The 22,835-nt window shown below is 43.8% G+C and overlaps 1 protein-coding gene across 3 annotated transcripts in view; it reads right to left on the bottom strand.

Annotated features, from left to right (window-relative positions):
- Positions 1 to 20,149, bottom strand: part of ALDH1L1 (aldehyde dehydrogenase 1 family member L1) — a 35,798-nt gene extending 15,649 nt beyond the window's left edge. Inside the window, exons 1-15 of one of the 3 annotated variants that reach the window (XM_073575018.1) lie at positions 19,995 to 20,149; positions 11,812 to 11,962; positions 11,223 to 11,457; positions 10,906 to 11,071; positions 7,334 to 7,435; positions 6,311 to 6,400; positions 5,840 to 5,977; positions 5,481 to 5,606; positions 5,302 to 5,393; positions 4,880 to 5,027; positions 4,635 to 4,754; positions 4,431 to 4,558; positions 4,081 to 4,231; positions 3,093 to 3,163; positions 2,484 to 2,589 (exon numbers count right to left, since the gene is read on the bottom strand). In XM_073575018.1, coding sequence (XP_073431119.1) covers positions 2,484 to 2,589; positions 3,093 to 3,163; positions 4,081 to 4,231; positions 4,431 to 4,558; positions 4,635 to 4,754; positions 4,880 to 5,027; positions 5,302 to 5,393; positions 5,481 to 5,606; positions 5,840 to 5,977; positions 6,311 to 6,400; positions 7,334 to 7,435; positions 10,906 to 11,071; positions 11,223 to 11,457; positions 11,812 to 11,941 — 1,803 coding nt within the window. In that variant the 5' untranslated portion in view covers positions 11,942 to 11,962; positions 19,995 to 20,149. Of the gene's footprint in view, positions 1 to 2,483; positions 2,590 to 3,092; positions 3,164 to 4,080; positions 4,232 to 4,430; positions 4,559 to 4,634; positions 4,755 to 4,879; positions 5,028 to 5,301; positions 5,394 to 5,480; positions 5,607 to 5,839; positions 5,978 to 6,310; positions 6,401 to 7,333; positions 7,436 to 10,905; positions 11,072 to 11,222; positions 11,458 to 11,811; positions 11,963 to 14,482; positions 14,586 to 18,987; positions 19,155 to 19,994 lie in introns of those variants that run through there. The other 2 variants (XM_073575019.1, XM_073575016.1) reach the window with 2 other exon arrangements.
- Positions 20,150 to 22,835: the final 2,686 nt, after the last annotated feature.

The raw sequence follows: 22,835 nt of genomic DNA, 5'->3' as shown, positions 1-22,835 counted from the left end.
AAAACTGGGTTATGAGTTTGCAACCAGGGGAACCCCAGAAAAATAGTATCATGCAAATTATGCAGCACCAAAAATTTACAATTTTCTTGGTGGTCTGGGGCAACTCGCATTATCACCTGGGTCCAAAACTGAGGTTTATTCTCCGCCAAAGGAGTAGCATCAATACTCCTCAAAGGAATAGGCGTCCGCAGAGGTGTCATAGACAAACCACAACGTTTAGCAAAATCCAAATCCATCAGGTTCAGAGCTGCTCCTGAATCCACAAAAGCCTTAGTGGAAAATGTGGACAAGGAGCAGATCAGAGTAATTGCCAAAAGGAACTTAGGTTGTCACTGCCCACAGCAAATGTGTGTGCAAAACGTTTCTCTCGTTTAGGGCAGACAGAAATAGTATGAGAGGCGTCTCCACAGAAAAAACACAGCTTATTACGCCTTCTAAACTCCCGACGTTGCACCCTAGATAAAACCCCATCACATTGCATAGGTTCAGACATTTGTTCAAAAGGTGGCAGTGCCCCCCGTGTAGTTTTACATTTACGTAAACGCCAATCAATTTGAATGGCTAACGACATAGAGCCATCCAGACCAGAGGGAACAGGAAATCCCACCATAACATCTTTTACGGTCTCTGACAAACCTTTCCGAAAGAGAGCTGCCAATGCACTATCATTCCATGTAGTAAGGACCGCCCACTTTTGGAATTTTTGACAGTACAACTCTGCAGGATCCTGACCCTGGTTTAATGCCAACAGGGTTCTCTCAGCTTGATCAACGGCATTAGGTTCATCATACAACAACCTCAAGGCCTGAAAAAATGCATCCACATTAGTCAGAATAGGATTTTCAGGTGTCAGAGAAAAAGCCCAATCTTGGGGATCGCCGTGCAGCAAGGAGATGACAATTTTAACCTGCTGCACAGAGCTCCCCGATGAGTTAGGCTTCAAGGCAAGAAATAATTTACAATTATTCTTAAAATTCAGAAATTTAGACCGATCCCCAGAAAACACATCAGGAGTAGGAATCTTGGGTTCAGCCGCATGTGACTGAATAAGGTAGGCAGAAATTCCCCGCACTTCAGCAGCGAGCTGCTCCACACGATCAGACAGTTGCTTAATCTCCATTAGGAAAAAAATCCTCCTACGGCCCCAGAGAAAAAGAGGAAAAAATACATAATAAAAAAAAAAAAAATTCTGACACTTTTTTTTTTCCTTCTCTAACAATTCTTTCCTGCTTTTGAGTACCCTAGAATCTGCGGTATGGCTGGTGATTCTGTTCTGAATGGGAAACCGAGGAGGAAAAAAAGACAACAAGCTAAGTCTCAGAAAACCAGAGAACTTGGTAACTATGCAGATTGCAGATCCCTGATCTTAACCGCACAACTAGCAGCAGTCGTGGAGCGTTCCTACGTTGGTCCTAGACGCCTCGTCACAACCGGAGAGCTACATAAGCCTAAAGCAGGAAAGCCCCCCACATGTATTGACGGTGAAACAAGATGAAAATACTAACAAAGGCAGGAAAATAGGCTGAGCAAACGATGGGGCCCGGCTAACTAGAAAGGACAGTAAAGGAAAGACACTGTCTGCAATCTGCCAAAAACAACCTATAAAAATATTGTCCAACACTTCTGATAGCAAGATTAACCCTGAAGTCACTAGACTTCTAAACCTATATCATCACTCTGAAATATTCTGAGACAGAGCAAAAAAGAGGCCAATCTAATAAGGGACAAAAAGCAGATTGGCAAATACTGATTAATAGGAGTGGAATTTTAGCATAGCCCCAGCAGGGGCAGGCTGATTACACAACAAACTGAATTGACCAACAAGCGCAAGTGTGAACATTAGCAAAAAAAAACAAACTTAACTTGAGAAGACTGGAAGAGAGCTGATGCCCAGGACCTGAGAAGCAGACTGAATCACCAGCACCCGGATAGGGCGTCGGCTGTCTTATATCCAGTCTGATACTCCAGAGATCCAATCGTTATCTTCCTCATCAGGTGGCAGATCACTACCACTTAAACCAACAGCACTACCTCTTGTCACCACCAGAGGGAGAACAGAAGGGGAACTCTCAACTGGTGGAGCAGAAAATGAGTTCATGACACATTACATTACTGATCCTGAGTTACCTCCTGTGTTATACCCCAGAGCTGCACTCACTATTCTGCTGGTGCAGTCACTGTGTACATACATTACATTACTGATCCTGAGTTACATCCTGTATTATACTCCACAGCTGCAGTCACTATTCTGCTGGTGCAGTCACTGTGTACATACATTACATTACTGATCCTGAGTTACATCCTGTATTATACTCCAGAGCTGCACTCACTATTCTGCTGGTGCAGTCACTGTGTACATACATTACATTACTGATCCTGAGTTACATCCTGTATATACCCAAGAGCTGCACTCACTATTCTGCTTGTTATTGGAAGCTACAACTCCCAGCATGCTCTCACCACCTGTTTTTGTCATCACTCACCTGGGCCGGCTTCAGCACCACCGTGTTACCCGCTGCTAGACAAGCCGCTGTTTTCCACGCCAGCATCATGAGTGGATAGTTCCAGGGGATGACGATTCCACAGACTCTGCATGAAATATCGCAAGTTACTACCAGTTCTATATTGTTTTCATTTTTCTCACATTTTATTCTTTGCACATATCAGGCAATATTTAAAAGGGAACCTGACAGAACTGCCCCTATAAATGAAAGCTTCTCACAGATCCTGTGTCATGTCTGCAGTACCATTGTGCCCACTGAACGTGCCGTTACGTGAGTTATGGAGGAGGATCTGCGGTGATTTCACCATTCTCCTTCCCCCCCGGAGTCATTTTGGTTATTTATTTTAGGGAATATATTGCAGAGCTGCAGTTTCTATTCTGCAGCTTCGGAGCTTGAATCTCCCAGAATTCTCAGCTTGTCCTGCACTTCTCCAGGCTGTAGGGATTAATACAAGAAAGTTGTGCTGCTGATACCCCGGTGCCCGACGCCCGTCAATCCTTTGATTGAGTTGAAGTCAGTAAAGTTCCTGTACTATATTAGCGGACGAGTAACGCTGGCATTATATTCAGCTCGGCATGGCACGCTTACCCGATGGGCTCTCTCTTGGTGAAGGTCAAATTCCGATTTGGTCGAGCTTGATTAATTGGGATGGTGGAGCCCTGTGAGACATAAACATGGATATTTGTACTATATAAAGAGGACAGAAGAGCGCCCTCTATGGTCAAATTGTGACAAGGAACATCTGACATTGCGCAGAGTCCATAGATTGCGCTGCTCTTCCCTTATTTGCTCCGTTTGCCTGATTTTGGCTCTGCAGATCTGCCTGGCATCGGGTCATGGATGTCAAGGCTTCACCGTTACACACTGCTGGGCATCAGGATATTGCAGAAAGCCCTTTACTACCTGAATGGCCCTGACCTTGGGCGTCTTTGCCTCCTGACGTCTGATTTCTATTACCACCTACAGTGTAGTTTGTTGAAAAAGTAATGAACAAAAAGCAGTTGCGCCATGTTTTATTGCGCTTTTCATGCCCTCTACGGGGGTGGACAATGGGTGGATCTGTTGGTTCTCAGATGTTTTGATCCAAGTGATATCTGAAGTTCTGAGACTGGAGTAAGGGCAGGGTCAGACGGCTCCATAACTCGTGCAAGAATTGCATTGCACTGAACGGACTGGCCCAGCACCTCTCCTGACCTGAGAAAGACAGCATGATGGAGAACTATGCAGCTGTCAAGCTCAGGGCAGGAGAGAAGACAGGAGTACGAGGTTTATGATGCCATTGTCTCATGAGAAATACGACCGTCTGACTCTGCCCTTATCTCCAATCTCGGCTGTCACCATGAAGTCCTACTATCAACATCAAGCTTTGTGTCCGCTAAATGTACTTTAACCCCAGACAGGGCTCATGTCAGTGCTCCAGCGGCCGGCCTCTAGTAGACCAGCAGTGATGGCAGCAGCTTAGTTTCTGCTCAGCAGGACGGCATCGCCCCGCAGACCGTGCACCACTGATGTAAAATAACTGTGCCGTAATAACACCTGCCGGGGGGCAAGAACTTGTAGACACATCTCCCATTACCTGAATTTTATCGCACCAACCGGCGAAGTATCGGAAGGTCTGTATGGACATCCCCACATGGGTCTTTAAGGCCAAAGTGTAAACCGCACCAGAGTCTATGGATTCAATGGTGGCCAGCTCCTCCTGATGTTCCTCCATGAGGTCGGCAAGCCTGGAGCGAGGCAAGAAAAAAGGCACATGGCATAAGGGCCGAGGGCTACTTTGGGTTTACTCCTCTACTTTCTATATGGGGTCTGACAGCATATAGTGTTGAGTTATAGGTGCCTGAATAATGCTGTGTAGTGCCATCACCACCATCTTACAATGCAAAAATACTGGCTCCCCTTGTACCAACCTGGCAGGGAACTCACCTGTAGATCAGGCGGCCTCGATCCCTTGGATTCATTTTGCCCCATTCGCCGTTTTCGAAAGCGTCCTTGGCTGCGGCTACAGCCTTATCGATGTCTGATACCTGGGCCAGAGACACTTTGCAAATGGCCTATAAAGAGGAGAATTGGATGAACACAGGGGCGCGTTTGACCCTGTCTGCTCACACATATTATTTTGGTTCTTACATTTCCATCCGTGGGGTTAATCGTGTCATAGGTTTTCCCTCCTTCGGCGTCTGTGAACTGTCCGTTGATGAAAAGCTGATGAGGAATCTTGATCTTCATATCATTAACATCCTTCTCCACCTGCACACAGACAGATAAAGCGAAGATCTCAACAAACAGCCCCACATATCTCAGCTTCCTGGACCACTGACATGGAGGACAGCGATATCTGCACATTTCATGCTGATCATTGATACAGATCTTACGTAATCTATGAGTATTTCGTCCTCCGCGTCTTCACCTCTCAGTCTCCTCACGAGCATCTGCACAAACTCCTCAAACTTGGTGGCCATGTAGACATCTTCATTCTGCAGCTGCAGCCCCTTACACTTCAGCTTCACCTCCTCCACCAGCCTGGAGACATGAGGGCAGAAGGGGTATAGCGAGTCACCATGGTTACAGAGTTCACAGGAGCCCACCGTAAAAGTCCAAACACCCCTCCATCCCCATGAGAGAGACATAGAGTTGTTCACCACTTGTCACCATTCCTCTACCTCCTGGCTTCATGAATGATCAGCAGTGAAGGCCAGCGTCAATCGCCGCTCCACCGGCCCAAACTGCACGCTCTCCAATGCTGCAAACAGATGTAGATTTCCTATTAATTACTTATTGATGGTTGTTATCTAACCTGACGACGTCCATAGATGCTGCTCCGGCCTTGAAGAAATCAGTGGAGTCTTCAATCTGGGGGACGTTGGTGAGGATCCGTTTCCAGGCGGCCTAGGACATAACCACAGAGACGGTTGCCAAACTGACCACCGACTGGCCTAGATGACAGTCATGGCGGAAGGTCTGGGACTCACATACCCGCATTTCATCCGCCACGGCCTGTTCCTCCGGGGACAGCTGTAAGGACGCGTTGTCCGATGACTTAAAGTACTGAGACGCCGGAATCATCTTCCCGTCCTCAAACTGAAGGTTCTTCACTGTCAGCTGCGAGGAAATATAAACCAGTGACTCGCGGCCAACGGAAGCCGACTGGACCCATATTGTTGTGTAACCCACTGTTCCCCCTGAGGGAACCACTCGCACAATATTCCACATATCCCAGGTGACAACATGGTGGAAAGTTGGATTATTGACATTGGTGTTATTACGGTGTCACAGAGAAGCTCCACGGAGCGGGATGTTATATTAACCCGATGAGATTTTATCACATCACTTACAGTTTTCCCATCATTTCCAAAAAGCACCAGACCGTTCTTGGTCACCACAGCCGGCCTTGACGCCCCAGGGATTTCCAGAGGTTCTCCATCCGGGCTCGGTCCATTGGGGGTGAAAGATGAACCGAAAAAAGTCAATTTCTAGATAACAGAAAAAATAAATCAATCAGTAAATTATCGGCGTATCTAATGGAGGTGAGTGAATCGATTCACTGGCATCTTGGCTCCTCTTTCGAGAAGTAGTCGCCTGGCACGATGCCGTGTGCGCGTCACTCCACAATGATGAAGTCGCTGCAGGCTAATAATCTAAAGACGAGCCGGGGATGCCAGCAGTTAGGAGGAGGTACGGAGGGCTCCCATGTAGCGGCCGTGGACTACTGACGTGGCCACTGGCCCTGTGAATTGATTCGCTCATCTCTGTTTCCTGCGGCACCAGCGGTGTCCAGCAGATGACGCTGTAGACTCTGCACTTACGCTGCCGTTGACCTCCGTCCAGGCTCCGGGCACCTTATCGTTCCCTCGGATGAAGTTGTGTATGGCTTCTGCCGGCTGATCCCAATTAATCTAAAGATTTGGACAGAGGAAACCCGAGTAAGGGCCGACCGTCCCAAGAATTCCTCATCATCCACTCTGCCATCAACTACAAAAATCCACATTCTGAAACGTTTTGTGCTTGGGCTTAACAAAAACACAACCTCCGTATGTCCATGGTCACAACACAACCTCCGTATGCCCATGGTCACAACACAACCTCTGAATGCCCATGGTCACAACACAACCTCTGTATGCCCATGGTCACAACACAACCTCTGTATGCCCATGGTCACAACACAACCTCTGTATGCCCATGGTCACAACACAACCTCTGAATGCCCATGGTCACAACACAACCTCTGTATGCCCATGGTCACAACACAACCTCTGTATGCCCATGGTCACAACACAACCTCTGTATGCCCATGGTCACAACACAACCTCTGTATGACCATGGTCACAACACAACCTCTGTATGCCCATGGTCACAACACAACCTCTGTATGCCCATGGTCACAACACAACCTTTGTATGCCCATGGTCACAACACAACCTCTGTATGCCCATGGTCACAACACAACCTCTGTATGTCCATGGTCACAACACAACCTCTGTATGACCATGGTCACAACACAACCTCTGTATGACCATGGTCACAACACAACCTCTGTATGACCATGGTCACAACACAACCTCTGTATGACCATGGTCACAACACAACCTCTGTATGACCATGGTCACAACACAACATCTGTATGACCATGGTCACAACACAACCTCTGTATGCCCATGGTCAGACTTTCTGCACCGGTTAATCAGCCATCAGCAATTTTTTACTATATAGAAGTACTGGTGCTGTGGCGCGGTTGGGTTAATCCATCGGCAGACTGGCCGGTGGCGCCGTGTTACTGTGAAGCCCTGCGGAGGTGCATCAGAGTGAACCAGCAGAACAGATCAGGTCACCTTTGCAGTTTCCTTCTTCTGTATTGGGTCATATGTGGCCCCTTCAGTGGGTTGTGGGATCCTGGGAGCCGAGCCATGTGCAATCAGACTCACGGCCTCCACCTGCAAGACAGACGGCAGAGGAACAAAATCTCATCGCTGGTAATAACGTCTCACAGAGGAGTCTCATTCTTCATCAGTGGCTGATGTGTCCTCCCTGCTGCTCCCTCTCCCCTCTCACAGCAATCAGGCACAGACCAGAGACAAGAGGGGCTGCAGCCGCATCCGTAGTTATCCCAGTGCTGGCGATACTATTGTCCTGCGCACATATTGGTTGTTCTGCTTCCTTGAAGGTAAGGAGTCATTAAATAATGATCTCGTTTAAAACAGGTTTTTGCTTTAAATATGTTTTTTTTTTTGGAAATTTTTTTTTTTTCTTCCCATATCTCAAACTTTATTCAAAATTAAAATAGAAATTGCAATTTTCACAGGAAATCCAACAGACCCCGACCCTATCTTATCTAATGAAGCATCTGATGAGCGAGTGCAAAGGTCATTGTGAAGCGGGAGGAGAAGGTGAACTGTGACATTGTCAATTGTGAATGGTGGATCCTGTGTTATCTACTGTACATAGAGATGTTATCAGTCATTGTACAGAGGAGGTGAGCTGTGACATCACCTATTGTAAATGGTAGATCCTGTGTTATCTACTGTATATAGAGGTGTTATCAGTCCTTGTATAGGAGGAAGAGGTGAGCTGTGACATCACCTATTGTGAATGGTGGATCCTGTGTTATCTACTGTATATAGAGGTGTTATCAGTAATTGAACAGGAGGAGGAGAAGGTGAGCTGTGACATCGACAATTGTGTATGGGGGATCCTGTTATCTACTGTATATAGAGGTGTTATCAGTCATTGTACAGGAGGAGGAGGTGATCTGTGACATGATCTATTGTGAATGATGGATCCTGTGTTATCTACTGTATATACAGTTGTGGCCAAGAGTATTGACACCCCTGCAATTCTGTCAGATAATACTCAGTTTCTTCCTGAAAATGATTGCAAACACAAATTCTTTGGTATTATTATCTTCATTTAATTTGTCTTAAATGAAAAAACACAAAAGAGAATGAAGCAAAAAGCTAAATATTGATCATTTCACACAAAACTCCAAAAATGGGCCAGACAAAAGTATTGGCACCCTCAACCTAATACTTGGTTGCACAACCTTTAGCCAAAATAACTGCGACCAACCGCTTCCGGTAACCATCAATGAGTTTCTTACAATGCTCTGCTGGAATTTTAGACCATTCATCTTTGGCAAACTGCTCCAGGTCCCTGATATTTGAAGGGTGCCTTCTCCAAACTGCCATTTTTAGATCTCTCCACAGGTGTTCTATGGGATTCAGGTCTGGACTCATTGGTGACCACCTTAGAAGTCTCCAGTGCTTTCTCTCAAACCATTTTCTAGTGCTTTTTGAAGTGTGTTTTGGGTCATTGTCCTGCTGGAAGACCCATGACCTCTGAGGGAGACCCAGCTTTCTCACACTGGGCCCTACATTATGCTGCAAAATTTGTTGGTAGCCTTCAGACTTCATAATGCCATGCACACGGTCAAGCAGTCCAGTGCCAGAGGCAGCAAAGCAACCCCAAAACATCAGGGAACCTCCGCCATGTTTGACTGTAGGGACCATGTTCTTTTCTTTGAATGCCTCTTTTTTTCTCCTGTACACTCTATGTTGATGCCTTTGCCCAAAAAGCTCTACTTTTGTCTCATCTGACCAGAGAACATTCTTCCAAACCGTTTTAGGCTTTTTCAGGTAAGTTTTGGCAAACTCCAGCCTGGCTTTTTTATGTCTCGGGGTAAGAAGTGGGGTCTTCCTGGGTCTCCTACCATACAGTCCCTTTTCAATCAGACGCCGACGGATAGTACTGGTTGACACCGTTGTACCCTCGGACTGCAGGGCAGCTTGAACTTGTTTGGATGTTAGTCGAGGCTCTTTATCCAACATCCGCACAATCTTGCGTTGAAATCTCTTGTCAATTTTTCTTTTCCGTCCACATCTAGGGAGGTTAGCCACAGTGCCATGGGCTTTAAACTTCTTGATGACACTGCGCACGGTAGACACAGGAACATTCAGGTGTTTGGAGATGGACTTGTAGCCTTGAGATTGCTCATGCTTCCTCACAATTTGGTTTCTCAAGTCCTCAGACAGTTCTTTGGTCTTCTTTCTTTTCTCCATGCTCAATGTGGTACACACAAGGACACAGGACAGAGGTTGAGTCAACTTTAATCCATGTCAACTGGCTGCAAGTGTGATTTAGTTATTGCCAACTCCTGTTAGGTGCCACAGGTGAGTTACAGGTGCTGTTAATTACACAAATTAGAGAAGCATCACATGATTTTTCAAACAGTGCCAATACTTTTGTCCACCCTCTTTTTTATGTTTGGTGTGGAATTATATCCAATTTGGCTTTAGGACAAATCTTTTTGTGTTTTTTTCATTTAAGACAAATTAAATGAAGATAATAATACCAAAGAATTTGTGTTTGCAATCATTTTCAGGAAGAAACTGAGTATTATCTGACAGAATTGCAGGGGTGTCAATACTTATGGCCGCAACTGTAGAGGTGTTATCAGTCCTTGTACAGGAGGAGTAAGTGAGCTGTGATATCACCTATTGTGAATGGTGGATCCTGTGTTATCAGTCATTGTAATCCTGTCTCTGAGGAGAAGAAAACTTTTGAAAAGTATTCCAGAAAGGATGGGATATATGAGGCTCAAAAAGTCCCAGTAATCAGTGTGAAAATTGGAAGATTACTATTTTATTTTTTTATAAAGTTCGTGATATGAGAAAAAACAAAAATTGTCTTAAAAATGCTACACAAAAACCTGATTTAAACAACGGGTGATTTTCTGATGACATTAACTTTGAGATCGTTAAATTGGGAGTCACTGATCTCCGGCCTCAGCCGCGGTTTCTTATGCGGAATTAGTGGTGTGGAATATCCGATAATCCGGCTGTTACTGATCTTCTGCATGGAAAATGCTGAGTAACAATCACCTTGCGGTCGCTGATCATGAGACCGTGACCCCGATCACATTTACTCTTTACTATGCCAAAATGAATATTTACTCACCCAAGAAAAAAAAAAAAAAGTCGTCTCTGGATCTATTTCATGTCAAGGATGTTTCACAGAGAGCAATGCGAGGTTACATAACACTCCAGTCACATCCAAAGCTGCATTCACATTTAGGATTGAGAGCTAGGTATCTACAAAGCATCATAAGAAATCAGAACAAGTGCGGACTTTCTGCAGTTAACCTGTGGGGTGTTTACATCACAATGATGGCCCTAATAGGGTTAATGCTACCTGACCACTATGACCACAGTGGAGTTTCTAGCGTCTGTAAAATCTTCTAGGAACAGCGCCACACCTGCTCAGTGGTCGTGCCTGGTATTGCAGCTCAGCTCTCTTAAAATGAATGGCGCTAAGCTGCAATACCACACACAACCATTGGACAGTTGGGCACTATTTGTGAAAAAAAAAAAGCCATGTTTTTCAAATCCAGGCCGCTTGTTACACTGACCATGCCTTTAACGCCTTCAGGAAAGAGGAATCTGTTGTATATAGAATTGACGGTGTCGTCTGGCAGGACCTCACACTCTTTTTGCAGTAGAATGTCGCCCGTGTCCAGCCCATCATCAGCCCAGAATACGGTGAAGCCGCCTATCTTATCTCCCTGCATCAACGTCCTGTAAGAGAAAAATTTACTTGATGCAGCTCTGGATGTGACTAGAGTTTACATAATATGTCGAGGAGAGTGATGCAAAGTATCTACATTTACTCCACACTGAATGTTCACCTGTACAACAAGCCTATAACATATACGGCCGCCATACTGACCAGTTGATGGCGGAGGCCCCCCGATGACGAGGCAAGATGGATGGATGGTAGATGATGGATCCATGTTTCGGAGCATCAATGACTTCCATGGGGATGAACTGAGAGCAGAAGGGTAGAACATTCAGCTCAGCCTCCACCGATTTGTATTGTTCCACCACCTCTGGCAAAGCCTGACCCTTCACTCGCCAGCGCGGGAATTTAAAAACAGGAACGCCATCTTTCTCTGCTTCTACTCCTATGGAAGCAAGAGGAGGTTTTATTAGATCTGGAATTCAAGAGGAAGTTCCAACACGTCAAATAAGAGAATATGAAAAGGGTTCACACCCTTGTGCATAGACCTTGCATCTATGTGCGTTGATTAGGAATAGCAGCCACACAGCTATATACTAAAATAATGATATTTTTCAAATGCCTGCAGTCACCACTAGAGGGAGCTCTTTACATAAAGTGAATCAGTATGTAGTGAGCTCCCCCTAGTGGTGGCTGCTGGAAGTCATAGTGTTAGCTTTTAAAAATAAAAAGAGCTCGGTGAGAGAGAATAGCAGAACTCTGGTGATGATGGAGATACTGAGGACGATGAAGCACATACCTAGTGGATCTGGCTTGCCACCTGCTTTATCAGGAATTGTGAATACTCCAACCACTTGGTGTCCCGCCTTTACCAGCTCATTGTACACTTCTTTTCCAAACAGGCTCTGTCCAATCACTGCAATCTTCATGACGAAAGCTGGCGGGAGGGGCTACAAAAATATATTAAAAGTAAATACGATGATATTAGAAGAATATGTCAAATCAATTACTGTAAGGCAAATAATCAATTGCTCTCATCCATTGAACAAAAATATCTGGAGAATAAAAAATCAGATCCTCTTTATTTCAGCTTTAATGTGGGAACCACTTTCTTTTGCGCATAGTATAACCCCCTGCTGGATAATGACCATAGGGGGACTTCACACATAGCGAGATCGCTGAAACGTCACAGATTTTGTGACGCAACAGCAACATCGCCAGCGATCTCGCTACGTGTGACACATGGCGGCAACCAGCCCCCCCCCGCTGCGATATCGCTGATCATTTTCGAATGTCCTATGCCATTTTTTAACTGTTGGTGTCCCGCTGGCCGGCATGCATTGCTGTGTTTGACACCATAACAACGACGAGCGACCTCGTTGGCGAATCAGAACTCACGTCTATCGAGGTCTGAGTCGTCAGAATAGCTGCTGTGTGACAAGGTCCCAACGACCGCCGAGGTCGTTACACGGATCGCCGCATCGTTGCTGCATCGTTGAGTAGATCTGACTGTTTGACATCTTACTAGATACCATGTAGCGACGTACCAGCGATCCCTACCAGGTCATATCATTGTCGGGATCGCTGGAGCGTCGCTATGTGTAACGGTACCCTTAGTTGCCAAAATGATGCAAGGTAAAATTACATCAATAATATTGCCTCCTTCGTACAAAAATATACTACTATAATACTGCTCCTATGTACAAGAATATAACTACTATAATACTGCCCCTATGTACAAGAATATAACTACTATAATACTGCCCCTATGTACAAGAATATAATTACTATAATACTGCCCCTATGTACAAGAATATAACTACTATAATACTGCTCCTATGTACAAGAATATAACTACTATAATACTGCCCCTATGTACAAGAATATAACTACTATAATACTGCTCATATGTACAAGAATATAACTACTATAATACTGCTCCTATGTACAAGAATATAACTACTATAATACTGCCCCTATGTACAAGAATATAATTTCTATAATACTGCCCCCTATGTACAAGAATATAACTACTATAATACTGCCCCTATGTACAAGAATATAACTACTATAATACTGCCCCTATGTACAAGAATATAACTACTATAATACTGCTCCTATGTACAAGAATATAACTACTATAATACTGCCCCCTATGTACAAGAATATAACTACTATAATACTGCCCCTATGTACAAGAATACAACTACTATAATACTGCCCCCTATGTACAAGAATATAACTACTATAATACTGCTCCTATGTACAAGAATATAACTACTATAATACTGCTCCTATGTACAAGGATATAACTACTATAATACTGCTCCTATGTACAAGAATATAACTACTATAATACTGCCCCTATGTACAAGAATATATCTACTATAATACTGCCCCTATGTACAAGAATATAATTACTATAATACTGCCCCCTATGTACAAGAATATAACCACTATAATACTGCTCCTATGTACAAGGATATAACTACTATAATACTTCTCCTATGTACAAGAATATAACTACTATAATACTGCCCCTATGTACAAGAATATATCTACTATAATACTGCTCCTATGTACAAGGATATAACTACTATAATACTGATCCTATGTACAAGGATATAACTACTATAATACTGCCCCCTATGTTCAAGAATATAACTACTATAATACTGCCCCCTATGTGCAAGAATAAAACTACTATAATACTGCTCCTATGCACAAGGATATTACTATAATACTGTTCCTATGTACAAGGATATAACTACTATAATACTGCTCCTATGCACAAGGATATAACTACTGTAATACTGCTCCTATGTACAAGAATATAACTACTATAATACTGCCCCCTATGTACAAGGATATAACTACTATAATACTGCCCCCTATGTTCAAGAATATAACTACTATAATACTGCCCCTACGTACAAGGATATAACTACTATAATACTGCCCCCTATGTACAAGAATATAACTACTATAATACTGCCCCCTATGTACAAGAATATAACTACTATAATACTGCTCCTATGTACAAGAATATAACTACTATAATACTGCTCCTATGTACAATACTATAACTACTATAATACTGCCGCTATGTACAAGAATATAACTACTATAATACTGCTCCTATGTAGAAGAATATAACTACTATAATACTGCCCCTATACACAAGAATATAACTACTATAATACAACCCCTATGTACAAGAATATAAGTACTATAATATCACTTTATATGCACAATAATATAATTGTAAGAATTTTTATACTCACTTTTCTTGATGGTTTAGATTCGGTGAATTACAAGAGTAAATGACTAAATATATAGCGTAAAGTGTAACATTTTCCTACAGTTACGGGATTCACTTGTATATATGTTCACATAGAAGCATAAACAATATATATTACAGAACAGACACAATTCTTACAAATGTCAAAGAAGTGATATAAATAACATACATGAGCTCTTCACATACAAGCGTCTCGGTGTCAATGTTTTCTCCCTGAGTAAGTGCCCCAAGTTAATTCCTTCCTGGTCAGTCCCCCTGATCACACCCCTGGGTAAGCCCCTTCCGTGGAACATCCCCCATCTGAGCCCTGCTTGGGTCCTCTACCCCTATACAGCTGTCTGCTCTCCTGCTGTCCCAGACTCACATACAATATAGAAAGACTGGTGGTGCCAGATGCTTGTCAGACATTGATTATATCTTCAGAGACTCCTCATATAAACATTGTATTTACTTGTTAGAGCCACTCATGGCCTTTTGTTCACCCTCCTATTTAGCATTTGTAACAGATACCTGTGATAATCAGAGAGCCATTGATACATTTAGGGCTAATTGTAACTGGTAACATTGTAAGTAGTGTATTCCATTCACAATATACTCCTATAATACTGCGGAGTAAGAAACTTACAAATAAACAACTGTTAATAGTTTATTTTTTATCAATTAACAAAATGCAAAGAGAATGAACAAATGCGAAACGTAAATATCCCATCCGTATTTGGAGCGCGCCTGTCGCCTCCATCATTTCTTCTCTTGGTCACGTGTCACTTTCACACAGATTATGAACAAACTTGGAGGGAAATTGTTGCAAATCTTGGATAGCTGACCCCCGATCTTCTGTGTATGAGGCTTGTGGGGATCATGTGATCCAAGACAGACTAGGTCATGTAAGGTCAGGGATCTGTGGGGCCGGATCATCACCTCCAGGACTTCTCGTTCTTAATGACATTGGCTGGATGTTGGAGGTCGTTGTCCCGCTGCAGAATAAATTTGGAGCCAATCAGAAGTCTCCCTTAAGGTATTACATGATATACAGAGAGATGCTTACATCCATTATGTAATACCAAAGGGGAAGGATCTGATGGACTACAAATTAATTCTGCAGCCGGACAACGACTCCAAACATCCAGACAATGTGACTAAGAACGAGAAGTCCTGGAAGTGATAATCCGGCCTCATAGAGCCCTGATCTCACATCATCCAGTTTGTCAGAGATCAACATGAAGAGACAGAAAGATCTGCACAAGTCTCTTATACAGAAGATCTGGGGTCACATCTCCAAGATGTTTGGAACAACCTCCTGCTGAGATCCTTCAAAAACTGCGTCAAGTTAACGAGAAAACGTGATGAAGGCAACGGGCGATCACCAGATACTGATGACAGAGGCAATGGGTGGATACCAGATACTGATGATGGAGGCGACGGGCGGTCACCAGATACTGATGATGAAGGCGACGGGCAGTCACCAGATACTGATGATGGAGGTGACGGGCAGTCACCAGATACTGATGATGAAGGCGACGGGCAGTCACCAGATACTGATGTTGAAGGTGACGGGCAGTCACCAGATACTGATGACAGATGCAATGGGTGGATACCAGATACTGATGATGGAGGTGACGGGCGGTCACCAGATACTGATGAAGGCGACGGGCAGTCACCAGATACTGATGATGGAACTGACGGGCAGTCACCAGATACTGATGTTGAAGGTGACGGGCAGTCGCCAGATACTGATGATGGAGGCGACAGGTGGTCACCAGATACTGATGGGATTTACATTTTATTAATTGTTAAAATAAACTATTAACACTTCTAATTTGGGAAAGCGTCTTTCTGTGCAGCATTTTTGACACACCTGCCTAAAACATTTGCACTGCAGGGTGTAGAAGATAAACATGGAACTTCTGGGCGCTGGGGTCGAGGTACAGTCACTTAATTGGGGCTACACATTTCAGCACCATACTTATTGCAGTTGCTATCATGGTCTGACTAATCAAAAAGTTCCCCCCAATAAAAGATAACCTTGTTTTATCACAATTAAAAGTAAAAAAAATAGTTCCTGAATTATCCAAATAATTTTGGCCTGAGTGGTTTTGTTATCCACTACTATGTCAAATAGACTTCAGGACTGAGGAGATCAGATGAAGGAATCTGATGCTTTCCCTATGGGATACCCTACCTGACCGCTGAGAATATTTAGGGGCATTGTATGGTATAAAATTAAAAGTCTGAATTCTTTCTGTGTGACCGCAGACTTTTGAACCCACACAATTCACTGTGCGCAGCGAGGATTCGCTGGTTCCTAAGCCGTTCCAGGCTGCATACTACCGTGCAGAAACTGTCTAGTGAGCGCGGCCTCTCTCCATACAAGTGCATGGAGTGAGGCTGTGCCCAATGGAGACTGCGCCCACTGCACGGCTGTGCCCTCACTCCATACACTTGTGTGGAGCAATTCCGCGCCCACTAGACGGCTTCTGCCCGGGAGTAGGCACATCGCTTATATCACCACCGTTCCTGGCTCAGAAACCGGCGGTGTTCTTCCTTGGTTGTTTTCTATACACCCCCTAGGGTTTGAGCATTAATCATACAGCCATGTTTACGTTGTGACAGTAAAGATTCACACCATCTACATGTGATTCATGTGTCTCACCTCCATTTAATTATACACTGCTCAAAAAAAATAAAGGGAACACTCAAATAACACATCCTAGATCTGAATGAATGAAATATTCTCTTTGAATACTATTGTTCTGTACAAAGTTGAAGGTGCTGACAACAAAATCACACAAAAATCATCAATGGAAATCAAATTTATTAACCAATGGAGGCCTGGATTTGGAGTCATACACAAAATTAAAGTGGAATGTAATGTCCTTAAAACAAGTCAAAATGATGCTCAGTACTGTGTGTGTGGCCTCCACGTGCCTGTATGACCTCCCTACTGTACAACACCAGGGCATGCTCCTGATGAGGTGGGGGATGGTCTCCTGAGAGATCTCCTCCCAGACCTGGACTAAAGCATCCGCCAACTCCTGGACAGTCTGTAGTGCAACTTGACATTGGTGGATGGAGCGAGACATGATGTCCCAGATGTGCTCAATCGGATTCAGGTCTGGGGAATGGGTGGGTCAGTCCATAGCTTCAATGTCTTCATCTTGCAGGAACTGCTGACACACTCCAGCCACATGAGGTCTGGCATTGTCCTGCATTAGGAGGAACCCAGGGCCAACCGCACCAGCATATGTTCTCACAAGGGGTCCGAGATCTCATCTTGGTACATAATGGCAGTCAGGCTACCTCTGGCGAGCACCTGGAGGGCTGTGCGGCCCTCCAAAGAAATGACGCCATTACTGCCCCACTGCCAAACCGGTCATGCTGAAGGATGTTGCAGGCAACAGATCGCTCTCCACGGCGTCTCCAGACTCTGTCACATGTGCTCAGTGTGATCCTGCTTTCATCTGTGAAGAGCACAGGGGGCCAATGGAGAATTTGCCAATCCTGGTGTTCTGTGGCAAATGCCAAGCGTCCTGCACAGTGTTGGGCTGTGAGCACAACCCCCATCTGTGGACGCCAGGCACTCAGATCATCCTCATGGAGTTGGTTTCTAACCGTTTTTGCAGACACATGCACATTTGTGGCCTGCTGGAGGTCATTTTGCAGGGCTCTGGCAGTGCTCCTCCTGTTCCTCCTTGCACAAAGGCGGACGTAGCGGTCCTGCTGCTGGGTTTTTGCCCTCCTACGGCCCCCTCCACATCTCCTGGTGTACTGGCCTGTCTTCTGGTAGCACCTCAAGCCTCTGGACACTATGCTGACAGACACAGCAAACCTTCTTGCCACAGCTCGCATTGATGTGCCATCCTGGATGAGCTGCACTACCTGAGCCACTTGTGTGGGTTGTAGAGTCTGTCTCATGCCACCACGAGTGTGAAAGCACAACCAACATTCATAAGTGACCAAAACATCAGCCATAAAGCATTGGTACTGAGATGTGGTCTGTGGTCCCCACCTGCAGAACCACTCCTTAAATTGAGGGTGTCTTGATAATTGCCAATTATTTTAGTGTTCCCTTTATTTTTTTGAGCAGTGCATATTACCTTGATAGTCACTTTGCCATTATTTATGGATGTTCTGCCTTTTTTGAAAATTCATCCAGATTTGATGTGATTTATTAGAGTACAGCGCTACTTGGGGTTTCCTAGGGTTGGATGATTGAGCGGGGGCGCTAATCTTGAGTGTTTCAATCTAGGGGGCCAACCTCCGTGGTCAGGTAGGACATCCTTTAAGGAAAGCATCAGTCCCGTCATTGTCCTCTATCTTGATCTACTCAGTCCTGTAGTTTATTTGGCATAGTAGTGGATAAAACAAAACACTCCGGCTAACATTGTTTGGATAGTTCTTTTTCCTTTTAATTGTGATAAATAAAGGTTATTTTTTATTGGGGGGGGGACTTTTGATTAGTCAGACCTTAGTTATATTATAGATTCCTTACCTCATTATTTTTTTTTTGTTAGTTCAGTTGCCATTATGCACAACCGACACATGGAGCAGCAAACTCCAACTTTTGAACAACTATTATATAAGAAAACAATGACAGTCTCTAGGACTCGTCGCCCTCATTCCGCATTGTCAGCCATGCTGTACTGTGTACGGACACCTATCGCCTATGTTCCATACATTGAGGTGTGTCGTTCAGGGCGCTGTCTCAGGTTCACCAATCAGGAGAGGGATCCATCGCAGCCTCTTGAGGGGGCTTGCCCAATCAGACACGGCCATGTAAACCATTCGGGTTACTCGGGTTCAGCGACTTGTGATTCATTAACCATAGACTGACTGTAAAATTCCTTGATGTAGGAAAACAAAATATTGTAAAATTTAATGTGCAGTTACCCTCGGTGCCTATGACAACACTGATAGTCCATGCTGCCCTGACTGCTCTGACAGCTCCTGACTCGCTGACCTTTAATGACTGCACAGATCAGATTTACTGGTGACTTGTACAACTGCAAAAGTCCCAGAGGATACTGCACCACAAACACCTCCAATAATCCGCAGTGTCAGGGCCTCTTATGTCGCACCCCAGCGTCCTGGTCATTAAAATGGATTTATGTAAATTAACTTTATTCATTATATTGCAAACAGTTCTAAAATAAAACCGCAGCGTCCAGATGTTACAGCATAGTGGATGGGATGTCAAGAAATCCCATGAGTCCACAGACGCCTGCGGAGACGCACATTCAGCGCATCTTTCCAGACCGCAGCATGTCTATTTATCTCACGGAGATGTGAGTCTCTACATGATAAATATCAACAGTACAGTGTATAGGACGCGGTGATTCTGCACTGTTCAGTGATCACATGCGGAATCACCTGCATTCAAAAGCCGGCAGCGCTTTGGATGGAGTGGACATGTGCTGCCAGTTGCTGACCGTGTGGACGGAGCCTTAGAATATCAGATCTGTGGAGGTTTTTTCAGCATTTTTGTGTAATCAAGAAAGTTTGCATTCACTGACAGCAAGCAGAGATCTTGAAAATTTGAAATAATTGGAGCACAAATGATATTAGAAAGCTGCATAACTGTTTAGAAGGATTGATCTTTACTTACAAAGGATTTTAGAAACTCCTTGTAATTCACAAGTGACAAAACTACCCACATAGGTGGAAATCTCCCCCATAGGACTCACCTGGGGACAGGACGCAGCAAAAAGTCCTGCTGAGCTAAGTCTTGGAGCTGTTTTCTAGAGGCAGGAGGTGAAGGAGCAGAGGAGGAGACTGGGAGCTGGACAAGATCCAAGAGGTAATTACTGTACCACACAGAGCAAGGAGGTCAGAGAGCAGGCAGGGCAAGCCCCAAGCTGCAAGAAAGGCAGGAGCTATGAAAAACTGAGAGATCAGGGAGAAAAACACAGAGCTAGTACTGGTGCAGGCCACAAGGGGGCATCCTAACTAGGCAGGACCCCAGAGCAAAATACAAATACAGGTCCCAAGAAGTGTCCTGACTGACCCAGGTCCTTGACCATCTGCACCAACAGTAAAAATATTGGCCCAGTGGAATCCAAACTGTGGCTGTCCAGCTCCTAAAAACTACAACTCCCAGTATGCTCTACAACTCTATGGCATATTAGAAGAAAAAGGGCTGCAGTTCCCAGTATCACATTGATAGGTGGAATTTTGTGGAAATTCTATACTGCTGTTGGGTATAGTGGTGAACCCGGGTACACAAAAATGGATTTGTATTCTTTTTTCAATTGTCTATGGCTTTCGAAGTATACAAACATCTTCTTCAGGGCGCAGAATCATACGATACGGTTTTATTGTCCTGAAGAAGTTTGTGCACTTTAAAATGCAGACAAATAAAAAAAACCGCAAACACATTTGTGTGTACTTGGATTTACCTCTATACCTCACAGCAAAGCAGAATTTCGACAAAAAATTGGACCTGCAGCAGCTGGGATTATATGTAATAATGTGTGAACACAACATCATCAGGTTAGTATAACCATATCTTTATTGTCACCATTCTGGTCGCTCTTTTCTGAACTTGCTCCAGTTTGTTGATGTCTTTTTTAAAATATAGTGCCCAAAACTGGACATCTGGAATATTGTGTCCAGTTTTGGGCACCACATTTTAAAAAAGACATCAACAAACTGGAGCAAGTTCAGAGAAGTGTGACCAGAATGGTGACCGGTCTGCAAACCCTGTCTTATGAGGAAAGGTTGCAGGATTTGGGAATGTTTAGCTTGTAGAAGAGAAGACTGAGAGGAGACTTAATAGCTGTCTACAAATATCTAAAGGGCTGTCACATTGCAGAAGGATCATCTTTATTCTCATTTGCACAAGGAAAGACTAGAAGCAATGGGATGAAACTGAATGGGAGGAGACACAGATTAGATATTAGAAAAAACTTTTTGACAGTTAGAGTGATCAATGAGTGGAACAGGCTGCCACGAGAAGTGGTGAGTTCTCCTTCAATTGAAGTCTTCAAACAGAGGCTGGACAGACATCTGACTGGGATGATTTAGCGAATCCTGCTTTGAGCAGGGGGTTGGACCAGATGGCCCAGGAGGTCCCTTCCAACTCTACGATTCTATTATTCTATGATTCTATAAGCCAGATTATGCCCTATATTGCTTTTTTCTGCTCCCTATCCTTTCCCCTCCCTGATTTCTCAGTTAAACATGTATTTTAACATGACTGCAATACCCGTGGAGTAAGAAAAAATCTATTTACAAAGTTAAGAAGCACAAAAACCTAAATATTTACATTCCAAATTGTTGGACATCCACAATGTGCCCCGGAGGCACAAACTATTATGTAGTATGTATAAGTCCAGGCTTGTTGTCATACTATTGGTGAGACAGTGCTCCCAATGTACAGGAATATAACTACTATAATACTGCCCCTATGTACAAGAATATAACTACTATAATACTGCCCCTATGTACAAGAATATAACTACTATAATACTGCCCCTATGTACAAGAATATAACTACTATAATACTGCCCCTATGTACAAGAATATAACTACTATAATACTGCCGCTATGTACAAGAATATAACTACTATAATACTGCCCCTATGTACAAGAATATAACTACTATAATACTGCCCCTATGTACAAGAATATAACTACTAGAATACTGCACCTATGTACAAGAATATAACTACTATAATACTGCCCCTATGTACAAGAATATAACTACTATAATATTGCCACTATGTACAAGAATATAACTACTATAATACTGTTCCTGTGTACAAGAATATAACTACTATAATACTGCCCCTATGTACAAGAATATAACTACTATAATATTGCCCCCTATGTACAAGAATATAACTACTATAATACTGTACCTATGTACAAGAATATAACTACTATAATACTGCCCCTATGTACAAGAATATAACTACTATAATACTGCCCCTATGTACAAGAATATAACTACTATAATATTGCCCCCTATGTACAAGAATATAACTACTATAATACTGTTCCTATGTGCAAGAATATAACTACTATAATATTGCCCCTATGTACAAGAATATAACTACTATAATACTGCCCCCTATGTACAAGAATATAACTACTATAATACTGCTCCTATGTACAAGAATATAACTACTGTAATACTGCCCCTATGTACAAGAATATAACTACTATAATACTGCTCCTATGTACAAGAATATAACTACTATAATACTGCTCCTATGTATAAGTGTGAGGAACATCCCACCGCTCTCACCAATATGTGACGAACGGCTGGACCGCTGCCGCCAAATTGTGACGGACAGCGGACCCCTGTGCCACCAATAGGTCACGATCCCACCACCGACACGGGTTTGTCAGCGGACGGAGGGACGTGACGCACTGCCAGCACACGGCTATCACAGGCACAGTGGGGGCTTATCTTAGTTATCCCACCACGGGCACCATGTGGCAAAAGCACAGCAAGCTAATCTTGCTCTAACAATTTATCGCAGGGGGGTATTTTTTTTGCCCCACCACTGCTAACAACCTTC

This window comes from Dendrobates tinctorius, unplaced genomic scaffold (genome assembly GCF_039654945.1).
Source record: "Dendrobates tinctorius isolate UK_male_01 unplaced genomic scaffold, ASM3965494v1 ptg000041l, whole genome shotgun sequence".
Taxonomy (NCBI): Eukaryota; Metazoa; Chordata; class Amphibia; order Anura; family Dendrobatidae; genus Dendrobates; species Dendrobates tinctorius.
This window is presented reverse-complemented; position numbering and strand designations above follow the sequence as displayed.